Raw genomic sequence first — 19,690 nt, 5'->3', positions numbered from 1 at the left:
AGTGTTAAACTGACCTTAGTGCTTGTTCGGCCCCTCGGGCCACAAGTCTAAGAGAAATTAATCACTTGCAAAAACCTAAGTGTTAAACTGACCTTAGTGCTTGTTCGGCTCCTCGGGCCACAAGTCTAAGAGAAATTATTCACTTGCAAAAACCTAAGTGTTAAACTGACCTTAGTGCTTGTTCGGCTCCTCGGGCCACAAGTCTAAGAAAAGTTAATCACTTGCAAACCATCACACAGGAATTGTAAGTCCAACAAACACGGCTAAAGAAATCTCAAATATGTAAAGCACTAACATAAAACAAATCATTGAGCCTTGTTGTTCAATAGCATATTGAACCTCAAACTTTCCGTTTCAAACGTCAAAGAAGGTCAAGTGGTGAAATTATGGTGCTCAGGTCAAACTGTTCGTGGTTCTTAAAATCACAAGTATAATGAACTACTTCGTAGTGAAATTATGATTGTTAGTTCAAGTAAGTTTTTATCTGGACACATACAAAATGACAAATAAAAATGACAGCATATTGTAGTAAGACGTGTATATGAAACAGAAGAAAAGAGCTAAGTATTCATTTCTCAGCAAATGACTGTTACAAAACCGGGGCAATCATTTGGCCCCTTACATATATATAAAGTAAAAAATAAGGCAAAAGCTACGAAAGGACTAAGCAAAAAATAAGGCAATAACTACGAAAGGACTACGCAACAGGTTGCTTGTCTTTTCTTTTCTCTGGGTCTTTTTCTTTTTTCTTCTTTTTTGGCTCTTCAGCCAATTCACCCTCAGTTACTTCATCCACGGGCTGGGCTGGGGAAGAAGGGTCCTTTGAGACTGGGGTATCAGAAGAGCGACGAGGGGTAGGCATTACAGGATCAGTTGTCGGTGCTGGAGGAGTAGGGGCTAAGCATAAAGCAGGGGGATAATCAATGTTGTCGGGAAGACGGAGTACTGCGTCAGCATCCACTCCCGCCGGCGTCCAAAGCGCGGCCCCACACCTCCGAGCAACGCTCCGGCAACTCCTCTAAGTTGGGCGGTTAAGCCGTCGAAGCTTTTCATCCCGGCATCATACGCCGCTTGCTCGGCAACGGCTCGCTTCTTGCTCCTTCTTGGCCGGCGGTTTCTTTCGCTTGCTCGAGCTCGACAACGGTGAGGGCAAGCTCCGCACAGCCGTTTCGGGCCTCAAGAGCAAGATTTGCTTGCGACTCATAGCTTTTCGGGGCCGACTCGGCATTCTTGTGAGCTTTTCTACCTCGGATAGGTGAGTGAGTGGTCTCCTTTAAGTTCGGCTCGGCTCTTTTTGTGCCTTTATTGCCGCCTCGGCATTTTGATCAGCTTTTCGGGCAAGATCTAGGGAATGATCTACCCACTCCTCAGCCATGAATGAAGCCTGGACCGCCTATGATATATTTGAGTTAATAAGGTTAGTCATGATAAATAATTAAACTCATACTTAGAATGCACCAAAAACTTCAAAAAATACCTTGGCTAAGTCCTGCTTCAAAGACAAGAAAATCTCCCTCTTACGGAAGGACCGCAACTCTGCCATGTCTTCGGGAAGGCATAGAGCCTTCTCTAGACACTCGGCCACCAAGCTCGAGCTTCCCTTCTTCGGATCCCGCAGATTGGCGTCATCCAAAACAGGCGCCGAGCCGAGAGTGAAGTTGGGCCGCCGGAGTTGATGCTTTCCTTGTAGATTCACTACCGGGGTCTTTCGAAGAACCAGGTGGGAGCAACTTTCTTGGAAGGGGCCTTTGCGGCCACGGTATCTTTAACGGAGGGTCAAGGTTTTCCCCTTCTTCGATGTCTATAACATGTTTGCTACTCGACCCCTTTTGCGTTTTTATCCGTCGCCTCCGAGGGGGTGCTGAGTAACAAATTTGGAGTAACGGGACGAGGAGGAACCGACACGGGCCGGCGAAGAGCCGCACTCGCATGTGCTCCGTAGTAGGGCCAACGGGTCGGGCTCTTTTCTTGGAAACCCATTTGACTCGGTGGACGGTTAGGGAACCGGAAGGAGCGTCCTGGACGGTAGAACACCTCAAAGTCTTCCTCCGTCACCTCGAGAGAAGGAAGCTCGGGCGTGGCGCCTCTTTCCTCAACAACGAGATTAGCGGTTTGCTCCAAAGGAGGATAGATCATGGCGGTGAGTGAAGCGGGGAGTTGTGCGTCCCGAATTCTGCAGGGGAGGTACGGCTAGTAAGAATCCCGGGAGGAAACGTCAATTTGAGCTAGCCTTAAATCTCTTGCTCTTATCACGTTCTTCGGGCTTTGGAAGCGTTTAGTAGAGGGGTTGTATCCGAGGATGAGGTGGGTCGGCCCTCGGAGCTGTCCGTCCCTATGTACGAATATCTCCGATCGAAGAATCTGTTCAAATCGGCACGGTTCACGGCGGGACGATTCGGGGCAAGTATGGTAATCGTCCGCAACAAAAAATGAAGGCATTTAAACAAATACGTGGTGTGGTGTAAAGCACGAGAAAGAATATGGTTAGTCCTAAGTGCTAGGTTAGTCCTCGGGAATCCTACCTCGGTACCCCTTCTCGGGTAGGGCAATGCAATCCGTCATGCCAATTGCCCGAGATGACAAGATAATCTTCATCCATCCCTTTGCTTGAATCGGGTAAACGGAAATCAGCCTAACGAAGGGATTCTACACTTCATATAGTATTTAGTCTGTCCCCCTTTTTGGCGATTATATACCCAATTTACATCCTGCCGAGTCAAGTTAGTTCCCGAGTTTTCGATTGAGGGCATCCGCGCATCCTAAAATTCTAAGGACATTTGGGGAGCATTGCGAAGGGTAAGCCTATAATTTATTAGAAAATCCCTAGTTACTCTACCCATAGGAATTTCCATACCCCTCAATAAATGCAATCATCGGAATCAAAATGGATTCAGGTGGCCGAGACACCAGTGGAATATCTTCTACCTCACAATACGTAATATCTACGTCATTGGGGATCCGATATCGGTCCTTAAAAGCGGCTTTCGCCTCATCCGTATTCACTAACTTAGCGTATCTACCCATTAACCCCGCCGCAAGAGGAGGAAAGCAAGCAAGAAGAGAAAAAAGGAAAGGAAAATGAACACACCTCTGAAGATCGCTTAAGGATGGTCCTCGGGAGCTCACTTTTCTTTCAATCCTTCGAAATGGCAAAATGAGCTTTATCCAGCGTAAAAAGTTGCTTTTATAGGGGTGGGGGAAGTGGAAGTAATGGGGTAAAAGAATAAGAGCGGTAACTTTCCCGCTCATAATTAAGAGCAAAATCTGAACCGTACATTTCTCATCCAACCGTAGAACGTGCACGGGAAAAGAAGCGTCAGGTGCCATAAATGCCTCAACGTGGGATACGAGGCGCCAGATGCGGATCATGGGGCAGTGAAGAGACGTCTGTACGTGTGAAAGCATAAAATGGATAAGAAGCGTGTATAAGAAGTTAAAACTTAGTTATTAATACATGATTCATAACTCAAGTTTTAAAGGGGTCATTGTGAGGACCCGAGGGACCTAAGAACCCGAGGACCCGAAGAAAGGAAGGCCAACATTTAGAATGAAAGATGAGGTCTCTCCGGGTGCCCGAAGATGAGGTGGCGTGGACGATAACTAAATAAGGGGCATGTTACAAATATCTGGTTGTAATAGGTGATTTGGAAGGTTGCAAGGTTGCATTAAATGCTTGGCAACAACCATTCGCCGCATTAATTAGCAAGCATCTCCTCTATCCGTCGCATTAATGTGGACATGACACGAACGGCGGGATGCAAAGTGGAATCTTGTTCCATTACCGACGGACAAGTGTCACGGGAGAAGGACCGCAGATTGCAAGGTGTAAGGCTACGATGAAAACAGAGAATAGTATAAATAGGAATCAAGAGATTACGAGAAGTGGCTTTTTTGTTGTTGAACCCTCTCTACCAAATGTATTGTATGAGGACTCTTAAGTGAATAGAGCAACAGTAACGTTTTGAAGTTGATTTTATGAGCTTTTGGTCCTTACAGAATATATTTTATTACTGTTAAAACTATTTCTAAATGCTATATGTTGTCAATGATACTAATGTTTTGTTTTGAAAGACATCCTCATGTTATGTAGTCTCTTATTGGGCTTCTAGCTCACCCCTCATTTCTCCACCCTTTCAGATTAGAGCAATGAAATATCTTTTGATGGTAGATCATTGGAGCCATAGATTGAAGACTACTTTTGGATCTATGTTAGTTGATGGATTATTTTAGCATATTTTTCTTGAGATAGTGAGTTTGACATTTGTGGAACTGTTTCAGATTGTATTTGAAGACTTTAGTGTTAAATTTTTGTTTTAATGGATTTCATAGGAAAGATTTTGATGGTTTGAAGTTGGTTTGTGGATATTTAATTATGCTCTATTCCATTATATTATTGTTGATTATTTATAAGACATGTTATGCATCTAAATCCTTGGTATGGGTTTAGGGTGTTACAGTTGCGACGACGAATAATTAAGGATGATACTTGTAAAATCTACCAACGGTTCCCAGAAACAGCAATACATGCGTTGTGGGAGTGTGGAGCAGCTCAAGATGTGTGGGCTGGATGCCAAAGTCGAACCCTTCAAAAAGGCCTAACTGATCAAGGTGATGTGTTGCAGCTATTCGCAAATTTGTTGCACAAGCTTAATGAGGATGAGTTTGAGTTTTTCCTGGTTCAATGTTGGCTGATTTGGAACCAACATAATCTGATAGTGCATGGAGGAAATCTGCAGGAGCCTGGTAGACTTAATGCAAGAGCCAGAAATTTTTTAGATGAATATAAAGGAGCACAAACATAGCTAGTTGTTCGAGTGTTTAATGGACAATCATAGGTATGGCAGCCACTCGAGGGATCTGTGTATAAACTTAATTTTGATGCAGTAGTTTTTGCCAACATGGCAGCTTTAGGTATAGGAGTGGTAATTCAGAATGATAGGGCTCAAGTCATGGCATCATTATCGTCAAAGGGTTAAGCAATGGCGAATACTGAGGAGGCAGAGGTATTGACATGTAGAAAAGCTTTGGAATTTGTAATGAATGCTGGATTTTCAGAATTGATTGTGGAAGGAGACAATATAAATGGAATGAAGTCCATCAACTCATCATAGATAAATTTGTCTTGCATGGGAAATCTCTATGATGATATTCGATGTATGGCTGGCAGTCTACGTAATGTGGAAATTAATAACATTCGATGTAGTGCAAATAGAGTTGCAATCTCTTTAGCTTGTTATGCTAGGCATCTAAGTGAGGATATTGTTTGGTTAGAAGATTCACCCCCTAACCTTAGAGGCTTTGTACTTGGACTTTCTATTTGTTTCTAATTGAATGAAGTTGTTTTTGCTTTCAAAAAAAAAAAAAAAAATCCATTATGTCAACTATAATAATAAAATAATATATATATATATATATATCCCTAAAAAAATAAAAATAAAATCATGGATGTTACTATTTAGGTGTTAGGTAAAAGGCTAAAAGGGGATTCAGATCAAGTGCAATACCTTAGGTATTGCACTTGATGCAATAGTAATACATGGTTGGGATTGAAAGTTAAAAAAATAAAATTTTAATCTCAACTATTGCTTAAAAAAAAAAAAAAGCTAAAAAAGTTGAAGTTCAAAAAAATGAAAGTTAATGAGTGGCTGTGGTGTAATTGTTCCCGGTGCAATTTCCTAGTTATTGCACCGGATCCAAATCCCCCGAAAGCTTCCTAAAAAAATAAAGGCGAAAATGCACTTTTGGTCCTTACATTTTGGGTCAATTTTTATTTTGGTCCCAAAATTGATTTCTTTGCTAATGTCATCCCTAAAAAAAGAAAATCGTTTTTAAAATGGTCCTTTCCGTCAGGCTAGAAACGAAGAAATCTTACGTGGCTAACGGAATGCCCTATTTGCTGACGTGGCGCTGACGTGGCTATTAAAATATTATTAAAAAAGATTATTTGGCATATTTTAAATGCTATGTCAGCATTTTAATTTTTTTAAATAAAGCCACGTCAGAAATTTTATATAAAAAAGAAATTAAATTTTAAAAAAACCTTAAATCTAATTTAATTAAAAAAATAACTTGTTTCTCTAAAGTTTATCCTAAAAAAAAAAAAATCTGTAATTCATTTTTTTTCCTTTTCTTTCTTCCACTTTCTGGGTAACCAAACACAACATCCTCCTTGAAAACTCCACAAACAATCCAGAAAATCACGTCCAGATCTGTGAATTGAAATTCAAAACAAAACCCATCACTAATAGTAGCCACAACCCATCTCTAACCCAAAATGAAACCCATTCACTTTTGCCTTCACCAATCCTAACAGTAGCAGTGGCAATGGACTCCAACCCAATGGTACATCTCCGACGACCTGAAGAAACTCCTCAATGGTGACAACTTCTGCAGTCCTTGTTGGGTGGTTGAGTCAAGCGACCGCTGATCGATCGGCGCGACTGAGGTTTGGTCTCGTCGATGGTTAGATTGCGGCGTTCAAGCTCTCCCCATCGTTTGGTTTCCGAGAAATCGTTCAACCCAAATCGCTGGTCACGATGGGAATTGTTGTTTAATTTTTTTTTTTTGGCCACTTCTAATCAGATTTACTTGATTTGTGGTCATTGTGATTTAGCTTTAAGGAGCTGTTTCTGGGTTATACTCCTTTCAGTTTGGCTTTCTGTAATTCAAGTGGGTTTCTTTTTTGGGAATGTGGGTTTGAGTTCTTCCTGGGTTTGATGGGGAAGAACACCTAGTTTTTTTTTTTTTTTTTTGAGAAACAAGTTGTTTTTTTAATTAAATTAGATTTAAGGTTTTTTTTTTAAATTTAATTTCTTTTTTATATAAAATTTTTGACGTGGCTTTATTTAAAAAAATTAAAATGCTGACATGACATTTAAAATTTGACAAATAATCTTTTTTAATAATATTTTAATAGCCACGTCAGCGCCACGGCAGCAAATAGGGCATTCCGTTAGCCACGTAAGATTTCTCCGTTTCTAGCCTGACGGAAAGGACCATTTTAAAAACGATTTTCTTTTTTTAGGGATGACATTAGCAAAAAAATTAATTTTGAGACCAAAATAGGAATTGACCCAAAATGTAGGGACTAAAAGTGCATTTTCGCCAAAAATAAAAAAAGTAAAAGGGTGAAAACACAGACCGTACGTCGCCGTTTAACGTGTTGGACAAAAAGCTCCGTAGAAATCTAGAAGCTGATTAAAAAGGTCTTGGATAGGTGATAGGAGAATGAAAATGAGAATGATTCCTCCTACCACTTACTACTTTTACTACACATGAAAAACCAAGTGCGGTAACTGCCTCTTCTTTTAGCCTTTTCACAGTAACAAAAAAATAAATTAAAATAAAGGAGGAGAAAATTTCACTTTCGGGCTTTCAGTTTCTGGGTGGAGCCGTGACTTGTGAGAGAATTGTCAGCGAGCGACTGAAGATGGGTTTTGGTCTCCGGATCTTGGTGTCAATCCTAGTCATCTTCCTTCTCCTCCAACCTCTCAACGCCGCATCTTCATCAAGCGGTCGAAAGCCATTAGGTCGGAACAATAAGCGTCAGATCCCACCCAACTGCACCCACTTCGTGTCGGAGTCTCAGTGCTCCCACAACCCGCAGTGCCGATGGTGCAAAAGCCAGTCTCTCGACGACACCTGCTTTCCTAAATCCGAGGCTTGGCGCTTGCCCCTTCAGGTCTTCTCTTGTGACCAGTGATATTTCCAAAATCCCAATTCAACGGATTTTTTTAAAAGGAAGATTTTTTATTTTTATTTTTCTTTTCATGTTGAGGTTGGGTTGGAAATGAAAAAAATTGATCAATTCTTATACTAATTCATTTGGGTTTGGAATGGAATCTCTGATTTTTCTGTAATCCTTTGTTATTATTGATTGAGTCTATTAATCATTTGTACTTAAAATTTTGCATTTTGAGAAACTTCATATTGCATATAGTCTAGAGTTGATTTTGTTGATGTGTGTTATGTAAATTGTGTGTTATGGAACCAATACTGTTAGGCGTAGTGTAGTGTCTGTTGCCTCCGAGCTTTTCCTCACCGGTTGAAACTTGCCGTTGCATTTGTTTAGGTCATGTCATATTCATCTTTTACAGAAAGAAGCAAGATTTAACATTGATGAGTCTTAGGCTGAAGTTGTATATGCCCTGTACTCTCATTAATTTGTGAACGCTATATTATCTTGTGTTCGTGATCAGCATTCGTTCTGATTGGCCTGACTGACAGCAGACTGTTATCGCTTTCCCGTTGATCATGGCATCACTTCGATTTCTAACCCACTGGATTTGGTTCATGACTGCTATATCTATATGATAAGTTATTTGAGGTGTAGGATGATACTGATTTAACAGTCACAACAATACAGCAATCTGGTTCTTTTTCCATAGGCAGTGGTTATCTGCAGGTGTGTGCTAGCTGATGCCCAAGACAAGGGTTTTACCGGTGGTACCACAAGTGATGGTGAGTGAACTAGGTAGGATGGAACACATGAAAGTCATAGTGCAATTCTCTATGTTGTGGTTTCTCCATTATTGTAATGGGTACTTCCCATCTGTCTCTCTCTATGTCGTTGACCATCTAACTTTGAATTTACAGCCACCCTATTAATCATACTGGTAAGAAGAATCGCTTTCGTGCATTAAAGCCTTACTCCACTCCACATTTGTACTAGTCCAAGATACTCCTATTTTGTGACTAGAGTATGGTATTACAAGCAACCAAACAGGCCCTTTAGAAATTAAGATCCTATCCAGCATCAGCCTCACTTTTCTGGCATAAATTAACCCGAGACTTTCCTCAGGTGTTTCTCATGACTGAGCCATTCTAGCAGTCTGCTACCTTGTTCTTTGTCAAGTCACTGGTGAAGCTGCTTAATTCCAACTAAGGTAATTTTTTATACTTAATTTAATATCTTCCAACAAGTTAGAGACTTTAAAGTCTCTATTTGGCATTCAAACTATAAGGGGCAGCACAATCGGCTTGGAATCACACATCATGAAGTGTAGGTCACTAGTTAAGATCTCCCCTTCCCCATTCCTTTGGGGCCACAACTTAGGAAAGATAATTCTGTGAAATTTGTCCAATTCCTTAAGAAATGACAAACTTAATCAGGCTTCTGTTATATGCCCCTAGTTCTATGCCACAGGGCTAATTGTAGACAATTTCTTGGCATATGCTTTCTAATTCCACATTCTGGGTTTTCTTATATTATTTAATGCTACAAATCAGTCTTATATTGGGTTTGGATCTTGATATTTAGCCTCTTCAGGCTAAGGTGTAGCTCATATAGCACACTTACTCACCTTGTAAGAGCAAAGTAGAGGGTGAGGTTGTGGCTTCACAGCTCACAAAGTGATATTAAATGATGCTATGCAAACAGTTCCATATTGTTAGGAAGTATATAAATTTGATGTTAAATCATCAAAAAATTACATATGTATGTGTGGGTCAGGGATTGTCAGGATTTTAGGCTTTAATGAGACATTAACAAAGTCTTGCCATACTTAATTCTGCAATGTTCTGATTGGCCATTATCTGTATACTGCAATAATAAAGCAGAAGCACACTTGTGCTATGCTTTAGATAAGGCTTGCATCGTAGAGGATTTATTTCATTTTAATCTGTATATAGGGTAAGAACAGTTCCTCAGGAAAGGTTCTCTAAAGTGGTGGAGAGAAGCAGAAAAGCTTCTCCATTATGAGGCTTAAGAGCACATTCCTTTTAGAAATTTGAAATCGTATTCCACCTTGGAGTCTTCACAACCAGCAACAGCAAAAGGGGGGTGGGGGGGGGGGGGGGTGTTGTGGGGAAATGAAGGTATACAGCTTTACTTTTTTTATCTCGGCAAGTAGCTAATAGGGTGGTGATAAAAGGAAATGCAGCAGTTCTGCAAAGTGAAAGAAAACTAAGCACTTAGTGGAGTATGGAAACAGGAATTTGGTAAGGAGGCATTCACCTGAGAGAGCATTGCCTTTACTGGACAAATTTCTTGCAGACTCATATTGAGCGTTATATAAAGGCATCTGATTTCGTAAACTTATAGTTGCAAAAGTCTCCAAGAGGAACTTAGAGACGCGGCAATCCAGCGCCTCACAAAGCCTCTGTTCCTTCTTCTCTAGTGAACTAGGGAGCCCATGAAAAAGAAAACTTGTTACAAGTGCAACCTGCAGAAGTACCAAAGTAAGCAAATAGTCTGCTACACTGACACCCTAATTTTCAAATCTGCAACATTGCAAATAGTGAGAGAGCTCAATGTTGTATTTTCAGTTTCACCCTCCAGGACTCGGTCTATGACTAATATGACTAGGTCCATGTCTAATTGTCTACAGATTCACCAGCCAGTGGCTACATTCATTTTTCCTTGTAAGTATATCCTATACAAGTAATCATCAGTTTATTTTATTGAAATCTGCCATATTAAGAGAAAGCACAATGCAGCCCTCACTTGTATCCATCCTTATAAGCCATCTAACAGTGAGTTAACTAGCCAAATCCTTGAGAGAGAGAGAGAGAGAGGCTAAATAAACTGATGATCACTAGTATTGGATATACTTACAAGGAAAAATGAATGCGGCTACTGGCTGGTGAATCCATGGACAATTGGTCACAGACCTAATCATATGCCACTCCTTGCAGGGTGACACTGAAAATACAGCATTGAGCTCTCCCACTATTTGCATTGTTGCAGATTTGAAAATTAGAGTGACAGTGTAGCCGAATATTTGCTTGCTTTGGTACTTCCACAGGTTGCACTTGTAATAAGTTTTCTTTTTCATGGGCTCCCCCTAGTTCACTATAGAGACGGAACAGAGGCTTAGTGAGGAGCTGGATTATTGTCGACACAACCTTCTAGTGTTTGGGAATCTAGGATTCAATTAAAGTGTCAATTTTTTCAGCAACCTGAGACCCAAAAAAAATAAAATAAGAGAAATAACAAGCTGGGAAATGTTTTGGAAACATATTATGTCAAATAGAGGTACATGTAAGTTAGCTCTTAACACAGCTTTAACCAAACAGGCAAATACTTTATTAGTCATTACCTAAGAAAACTTGTCAAATAAGAGCAAGCCCCACACTCACTTGGAAGCTTTATCATTGGGTCAATAGTGCCAATCCAAATTACATTTTTAAAGGATCTAATTATTCTCTCCTTAGTTGACATTCAAATGAGAGTGAGAGACACAGATACAAGTGGGTAAATGAATCATAAAATAAATGACTAGAGCTTCTTTTCTCATTTCAAATTGAACAACTCTTTGTTCAACAGTACACACAGTAGTATATCATCATTACAAGAAAAAAAGAAACTCAAAAACGAAATAATTGACAAAGAAAAACATTACTTAAAAAGACTTGCAAACCATCAAAGTATTTCATCTCCATTAGCCATAAACTGCTTCACAGCATCCCTCATATCTTCATAGCAATCAGAACTCTCAAAGAACTTAATCAACCTCCCCAACTCCCGATCACCAAGATCATCTGTAAAGGGTATGATCGGAATTGCATTCTCGGGCTGAAGCGCGGTGGCATTGGGGTTATCATCCACAATCACTACCCTCTTCAAATCCCTCCCCAACTCAGACAAGTCCTTCACAAACTTCCCATCAACCTCCTTGCAAGAATCCCTGTAGAGCCTGTGAGAGATCACGCAATCCGGGTCGAGGCGATCGAGGACTAGGGAGGCATACTCCTTAAGCCCCGCCGTGAACACCACGACCTCGAACTTCTCAGACAATGCAGCCAATAATCGGTCCACACCAGGCCTTTTCAGCACGTAGAAGTTCATGAATTCTCCCTCAATACTCGGCCTCACTACGAAATCGAAACGTTCCGGTGGTGGGTCCGCCTTGGAATGGATCAACGTCTCGTCTAAATCTAGAAACACCGTTCTCTTCGGCAAGATCATCGGTGGGAGAATGCTGTTTTTTTTCTTGTTGTTGTTGTTGCTGCTGCTGTCGAAAATGAGGGTTCTTTGGACTTTGTTTTCGGTTTCGGGTTCGAATTCGAATTCGAATTCGGATTCGTCTTGTGGGATTTTCTTGAGGATCTTGAAGCCCTTGTGGCGATTCGGGGTGCCGATGCGGGCTAACTTGGAGAAGAGCCTGATGAGGCGGCGCTGGCACGTGAATATGGACTTGTTGATCGATGCTAAAACCGTGGCAGACGCCGCCGCTACGTTCTTATTCTCTGGGGTTTTCCGGCGGTGCCGCCGGGGAAGGATCCGGCAGTCTTTGATGCACTTTGTTGGTGGGGTCCTCTTAGAGATCTTGGACACCATTATTCTTTGCTTTCAGAGACAGAGACAGAGAGAGAGAGAGAGAGAGAGAGAGAGAGAGCGAGAGAGAGGGGTTGGTGCTTTGGTGGTGCTTTGTGCAAAATGAAGTAAAAGGGTTGAAGGGTTTTAAATTTTGGTTCGGTTGCAACGGTCATGAGTGTGGTTGGTTCGGAATCGAAGCTAGAGCGGTTTAAGAAATATAGGGTTGGTTTTGTACTTTGGAATGGCTTTTTTACATGTATTTTTCATACGTGGCTTATTATGTTCCAATTATTTGAGGGCCCACCAGTGTGTAGGATCCACCCTTTTGTGAGAGAGGGAGAGCATACTTCCAGACTATGTAGTAACAAACTGGAATTAAAAATGATTAGTAGGCGGAAACAACAAGCTGGGTGTTTTATATAATTTGGTTTTTAACACCATAACATTTTAAATCACCATAGATCTTTATAATTACAAAACCTTAATTAAAAAAAATATAGTTTTAAAAACATTTCAAGCCATTTTAAATTTTAAGAATACAATTGTAAAAGCAACTATTTGAAGTATATATGTAACTTTCTTTTTGGCTCTTTGGGGTAAAAATTTAAAGAGAAATGAGGGTGGAGAATGGAAGGGGGTGAAAACTGTCAGGAGTACCGAGTGGTTAAGCTGAAAAAAAAAAAGTGATTTTTTGTAGTTTAATTTAGAGTTGCAACCTAGTGAAAATTTGGTTGAGTGGCTTTTTATGTTAAAACTAGAGGGGAAATAGAGAAGACTCGTTATTATTATTATTTTGAATTTAAAAGATTGCCTAATATTTCAGTAGTATCCACCTCTTGTATGTTTTGCACATCACATATATAGTAATAGTTCAATGTGAAATATGTGGATTGACAGCTCAATAATCATTAATCACTTAAATTTATAACTTAGTAAAATTTATATATATGAAATTCTCTATTTTACCAAAAAAATGTTATATATATATTTATATATAAAATTAAAAAGAGGTTTGAAAGAATAACCACTATTGAAGGTATCTCCTACTCCCAACTGCCCATATATTAGTATGCAATGAGCATATGAAAATTTCACTACGAGTAGAGGGATTAGACCAATATCGATGTTAGCGTGGCCCATGGCTTTGACTGGACTAACATAACTCAAGCGTAGAGAACACATGTGAGTGAACCTAACCATACCCGATTAAGGACCACAACAACAAAAATGCCACTAAACTTCCAAAAATATTACCAAAAGTAAGAGCTAAAGATATGGAATGGAGCTGAGATTTGTTTTGGGAAGCAGAAAGCAAATTAGTACCAGCATTGGAGAGTAGAAAGAAGTGGCATTGATTTTAATATGTAAGTGAGTGTGAGCGATGACAACAACGATTAAACTCGATCCTAAGAGTCTTGGATTTTCAAGTTTGGTCCGAGCCAAAATCTCAGGTGAACTTCGAGTCTGGAGTCAGAATTGGGTCCAATCCAACCCACCCATAAAAAATGTTAGAAAGTAGAAAGAATGATATAATACAGATATTAAAAAATGGGATGTAGACTGTGTAGTACATGCAACCTTAGGGCCTGTTTGATATGTATGTTTAAACAACAGTTTTCAAGTTTAAAATGTTTATTAAAAAATACGTGTGGATGAAAAAATGTATGAAAATACGTGTAATATTGTTTAAAAACTAAAAATTATTGTTTAAAAACATGTACCAAACACCCTTTTATTTTATAGTCCCACCAGAAACAAAAAGGAATTTTTGTGGAAATACAACAAGAAACATTCCAAAATCAAATAGACTTGAATTTGGTGTATTTATTGGGCAAAGATCATCTAGGAATGTGTAATTTTCCGACCTGTGAGCACAACTAAAATTAGACTTTCCTTTCGACTCATATTTTCCTCCATTAAACCATAATTTCATATTTGAATTCAATTTCGACTTTGGTCATCCATGACAGATTAAAAATTTGACTAAACTAGATTGCCAACGTGCAAGTCAAATGAGAAAATCAAGCAATCTAAATATATTCTAAGAATTCTTATCCTAAATAAGTTTAGTTCCCTACATTCATGGGCTATGTTGTCGTCTATTTCCTTTTTTTTTTCCGCCTTTCCTTTTAATGCAATCCCTAAATTATTGAATTCAAATTTCTCTCATTAAACCTGTCTCCCCTCCTCCCCACACCCCCCCCCCCCTACCTCCTAAATTTTTTATACAAAATAGAAAGTCTACTCTATTCTAATTTAAGTATATATGTGTGTGAAATTTTTTCTTAGAAACTTGAACCTCAACTTTTGCCCCTCACACTCACGCCCCACATTTGTGGGCTATGTTGTCATCTGTTTCCTTATCTTTTTTTTCCCTCTCCTTTTAATGCAATCCCTAAATTATTGAATTCAAATTTCTCTCATCAAGCCTGTCTCCCCCCACCCCCCACCTCCCAATTTTTTTTATACGAGATAAAAAGTATACTCTAGTCTAATTTAAGTATATATGTGTGTGAAACTCTTTCTTAGAAACTTGAACCTTGACCCTTACTCCCCACACCCCATAAGCACTTATACTTGTGGAGTGACCATCGCACCAAGGGTGCCTAAAGGTACCTACCTCCCCCTTTAGTTATACTAGCGAATGTCCCGCGCGATGTGTGTGTTTCATTATTAATTATTTTATAACAATCATGTGTTATAATGTTTAGAAAATTAATTTAGATTGTATATTATATGTCACTAAAATAATGAAGAAAAAAAAGTATAATGCAAAATATTCATATATAAGTAACCATAATTAATTAGACCCTAAAAATGCCACTACATGCCTATTGATTCTTCTTCTTTTTTTTTTAAATTTTTTTTCATCAAGCGTATATGTATATTTGGTTCTTACATTTGATGTTTTCAATATAAAAATTCTTATTATTTCTTTTTCTTTTTTTAGGAGTATTTCTTTCTTTTTTAAAGAAAACACATGAAATTTTGAAGGCTGAACATCTAAGATATAAGACTTAATTTTTAACTTGCAAAACTAAATATACATGTCAAGAGATTAAAAATATAATAACAATTGAACAGAGAAATATAAAATTATTCTATTTCATATCTTAAGTTTAATTTTACATATATTTGGGTACCTCAATCACTTATAAAAATTAAGCACTTCCCAAAAATATAAATAAACACAAATAACACATATAAATGCTCTATGTCTTCCCTAAGCATACCTTTTAGAAACCCCGACTGATATTTCTTTGTAATTCAATAAGCTTATTATCACCTGTTCCGTATTTATTTGTATTGCCCTCTCATAAAACATGTGTTTCTTGTAATGACTCACTATTTATTTTGTTTAAGTGGTGAATGAATCTTTGCTATTATCTTTATTGTATCTGTCTGCCGTAATTGTCATAACAGCTCTCCTGTCAGAGGCATGTGATCAAAACCTGGGCTAAACCAGGCATAGTTTGCGCACAAGCTGGACCAAGGTGGATTGCAATTGGACTGGTCCCAACTCCCTAATCTAGAACACCTTGGGCCTAGTATGACAGGAATTAGTCCAGCCCAATACCACGCGAAAGGACCGCTACACCCATTTGGATGTAAAAAGACTTCTAGTCAATCCTATTGAATGATGAACATATCTAGTTGATCTTATCGAGTGGAGAAAATTTATAGTCGATTTTTGGGTTTGTAAAAACATATCATTAAATGTAGATTAACGAAAGCTAAAAAATTTAGGGTAAAATATATTTTGGTTCTTAAATTTTACTAAAAAATTTGTTTTTCATTCCTAAACTTTAAAAAGTTTTTATTTATTTATTTTTTCATTCTTAAACTTTGTAAAAAGTTTTTTCAATAGTTTAGAAAAAAAACATGAAAAAAGATTTTTTTTTTTTCAATAATATAGGAATGAAAAACAAATTTTTAGTAAAGTTTAAGAATATAAATAAAACATTTTCAATAGTTGAAAGAAAAAAAAATGAACTTTTTAATAGTTTAGGGACGAAAAATGAACTTCTTAAAGTTTAAAATAAACTTTTAGTAAAATTTAAGGACTAAAATAATTTTTTATCCAAAAATTTATCATGTGAATGATTTTTGAAACAAATTTTTTAATTATATTTGTGACGTCACAAATCAATCAATATATATATATATATATAATATATATATATATATATATATATATATATATATATATATATATATATTATAAAAGCAGAGACCTCATGTAGGAGAGCATGAGGTTCTGCCAGGTGGCATATTCATTGAGCTTCTTTCATTTAGACTTCCACCTCATCAAAATTTACATTTATGTAAAACTTTTAATTCATTGAATGTGTTAATGAAGTGAATACACATTAATTATCTATAAGTATACACTAATTATATATATATATATATATATATATATATAAGAATTTTATATGGTTTTAATATATATATATATATATATATATATATATATATATATATATATATATATATATAAAAGAAAGAAAAAACATCACGTGAGAGACCATGTGATTCTGTCATGGGGCACTTTGTAAGAGTAATTTTTTATTTAGCTTTACACCTCAACTTCTTTACATATTTGAATTATAATAAAATTCTATTAATAGGATATCACTATTTTCGCTGATGGTCCATTTGGATTGAGGGGAAGGAGGGGGAGTGGAGTAAAGTAGAGTAGATTCAACACAAAATTATCTTATTTTTAGCCAACTCTACTCTACTCCCCTCTACTCCCCCTCCTTCCCCCCTCCATCCAAACAGGCCATGAGTGTTTAACTTACCACTATCATACTTCAATAACACAAACGTGACATCATAAATTTTAGATGATATTTCCATAAGCCAACTAAACATTTACATTTTTCTCAAAAAAAAAAAAAACACTAAACCTTTACATGAAATTACAAAATTTTTATGCTAACTCTAAGCCAATGTAGAAACAAAAATTATGATTAAAAATTTCAGCAAAAAAATATATGATTAAACAAACAATCAACTTATTACACTACATTTTTTTTAGAAGATATTACACCGCATAATAACTAATTTCTAATTTATGTAACTTTTTATCTATAGTTTAAATTCTTCATCTCTTTAATTTTGTATTACATCATTAATTTAACAAAAATCTCTTCATGTTATTGCAACATTACTTCATGTTATTACTTTAAAATATTTTGAATATTCTATATAAGTTTTTCACATAAGAGCTTAAATCATTATCCGCGCATCGCGCGGGACCATGAGTAATATAATTAAAAGGTTCAACCCTTTTAAATTTTTTTTCATATATATATATATATATATATTTTTTAAATCCATGGTGTTGCAGAGCAATACCATTGTCTTTCACTAGAAATAATCATTTATCATGAAATTTTTGCAATGACTTTGCATTTTTCTGTGATCACATAAGGCTAAATACTAAATTGAATTTTGAATTTTCAACACTTGGAAAACATAATTTCATGTGTAAAACATTGTTAATATATAAACAATATAACAAATATGCTATCTCATTTTTGGGTTTTCTTACATTAACATTTTTTTTTTCTTTTTTTTTTATCATCAATTTTGTTTTTCTCTCGATAATTTGATAGCTACCATAACTTGGATGGATTTGAGCTCTTTACGTCTCATATAATATACATGCATTGTCTATTGGGAGATCACAATTTAACTTCCTACAACTACTCTAAAGCCCCCGAGTGTTGTGATGTTAAAGGCCATAAAAAATTTGAATGGGTCTTTCTCATCATCAATTAGTTTTGTGGTGAAATGTCATAGCCCATGCCATTGCCAAATTCTACCCCCCTTACCAAACTCATTGCCCCTATATTTCAACGAGAAAGAGAATGGCTGAAGCAAAATCAAAAGCTCAAATGCTTGCTGCTTCAAATGGCTTATGGGCACCACAAACTCAATGCTCTCCTCTAATTTCTGCACATTCGTCTCAAGAGCAAGGAGCTTCAAATGTCTCTTCTGCTCTATTATATCGGTTCAGCTAAGCTCTCTTCCTCTCCTCTGTAACTTTATCTTCTTTTAAGCTCCTGGGCACACACTTCAACAGTGCACGTCTCCATGGCCTGTGTGCAGGCAAATCCTCAAAAAACTGGGGTCTTCTTTGCTGTTGTGCAGGATGGTTTGAAGGGACAGATTCTTGATCTTCCGAAATTTTAAGAAATACACTTCCTGTGAGTGTGAGATATCTTGTAGGAACGTAAACTGTTTTTGGTTGAGTTTGGAGATTATGATAAGGCTTTGTGGTTGCTTCAAAAATCAGGAACCTATTCATGTACTGAGACTTGGGAACCAGTTAAGATTCAATGCTCCAGTTGTAGATAAGTTTTGAGTGCAGTAGGAGTTCTAAGTTTTGAGTGCTTGTAAGGGCTTTTTATTTTCTTGCCTGCTCTAGCTTAAGAGCATTAAGATAATAGTGTACATGTACAGGCATTTGTGGCAATATTATGATGTTACTTGTAATTTTGTGTTAGTGGCATTTGGCTACAGGATGAGTTGCTTAGATCTGAATTTGTGAAAGTATTTTTTTTTCAATCCATCTCCATTTCTGGCAGAGTAGCAGGAGCAGAATTCATTTTAATCAGTTTAGTCATCTCAAAGCCCTGCTGAAAGGCTACAGCTACAAAATTCTTGATAAGATTTGAAACATTATTCACATTCATTGCCACAGAAGGATGGAAGCATATTTAGCACCTGAAGATTTTGTTAACGTGAATAAATATTGCTAGCGTGCTATTTAGTGTTCTTCAATTATGCATGTCAAGATGTTGTACACAACATATAACATATGACTATTGTTTCATAAAGTTGGTAATGGGTTAAAACAATTTTACGTTAGCTGCAGGCAATCTTATTTCTTAATGACATACAGGTAAATGCCATTCTGTGATTGAAAAAGTAAGCCCATGCTATCATTTCTACTCCATATTAGTACATTTTCCATGTTTACCACCATCAATTCTGATTCTCAAATTGTCACATATTGTCTGTTTTCGCTTACATTGACAAACCGATAATATAATTGGAATGCAGTAGCGAGAGCTTATGCAATCTTTCACCAAATACTATGTCCTCGTATTGATACTGATGAAGAAACTTATACCTTACCTATGAAGACCCCCCCCCCCCCCACACACACACACACACAACTTTTGGATTGTTCAAAATGGGTAAAAACCTTTAAATCATGTGTACGCAAGTTTTGGATACACTAAAAAGTGAGCAGACTTTGCTTGATAAAATACTGAATAAGGATGTTAATTCTAAGCATGCAAGTGGAAAGAGGGTCAATGGAATTACCAAGTTGATTGTTTATTCAAAAGGATGTAACGAAAGTGGAGGAACTTTATTGTATTGGGGTATGTGGGGTTGGATTACTCAGAGAAG

The 19,690-nt window shown here is 37.4% G+C and overlaps 1 protein-coding gene and 1 long non-coding RNA gene across 2 annotated transcripts; one reads left to right on the top strand and one right to left on the bottom strand.

Moving 5' to 3' along the window:
* The first annotated feature begins 7,368 nt into the window (after positions 1-7,368).
* On the top strand, positions 7,369-8,197 carry LOC142634327 (uncharacterized). Its single transcript, XR_012844119.1, has 2 exons — positions 7,369-8,004; positions 8,130-8,197. It is a non-coding gene; the product is annotated as an uncharacterized LOC142634327 (long non-coding RNA).
* A 3,000-nt stretch (positions 8,198-11,197) lies between these two features.
* Positions 11,198-12,355, bottom strand: LOC142634480 (uncharacterized). Its single transcript, XM_075808773.1, has one exon. The coding sequence runs from the start codon at positions 12,278-12,280 to the stop codon at positions 11,363-11,365; it is 918 nt and encodes a 305-aa protein (XP_075664888.1). The 5' UTR covers positions 12,281-12,355; the 3' UTR covers positions 11,198-11,362.
* Between the last annotated feature and the right edge of the window lie 7,335 nt (positions 12,356-19,690).

The sequence above is a fragment of the Castanea sativa genome, chromosome 5, assembly GCF_040712315.1.
Source record: "Castanea sativa cultivar Marrone di Chiusa Pesio chromosome 5, ASM4071231v1".
Classification (NCBI taxonomy): domain Eukaryota; kingdom Viridiplantae; phylum Streptophyta; class Magnoliopsida; order Fagales; family Fagaceae; genus Castanea; species Castanea sativa.
This window is presented reverse-complemented; position numbering and strand designations above follow the sequence as displayed.

Excerpts from the sequence above, each read along its gene's own strand:
- LOC142634480 (XM_075808773.1), bottom strand. The coding sequence starts at position 12,280 with ATGGTGTCCAAGATCTCTAAGAGGACCCCACCAACAAAGTGCATCAAA.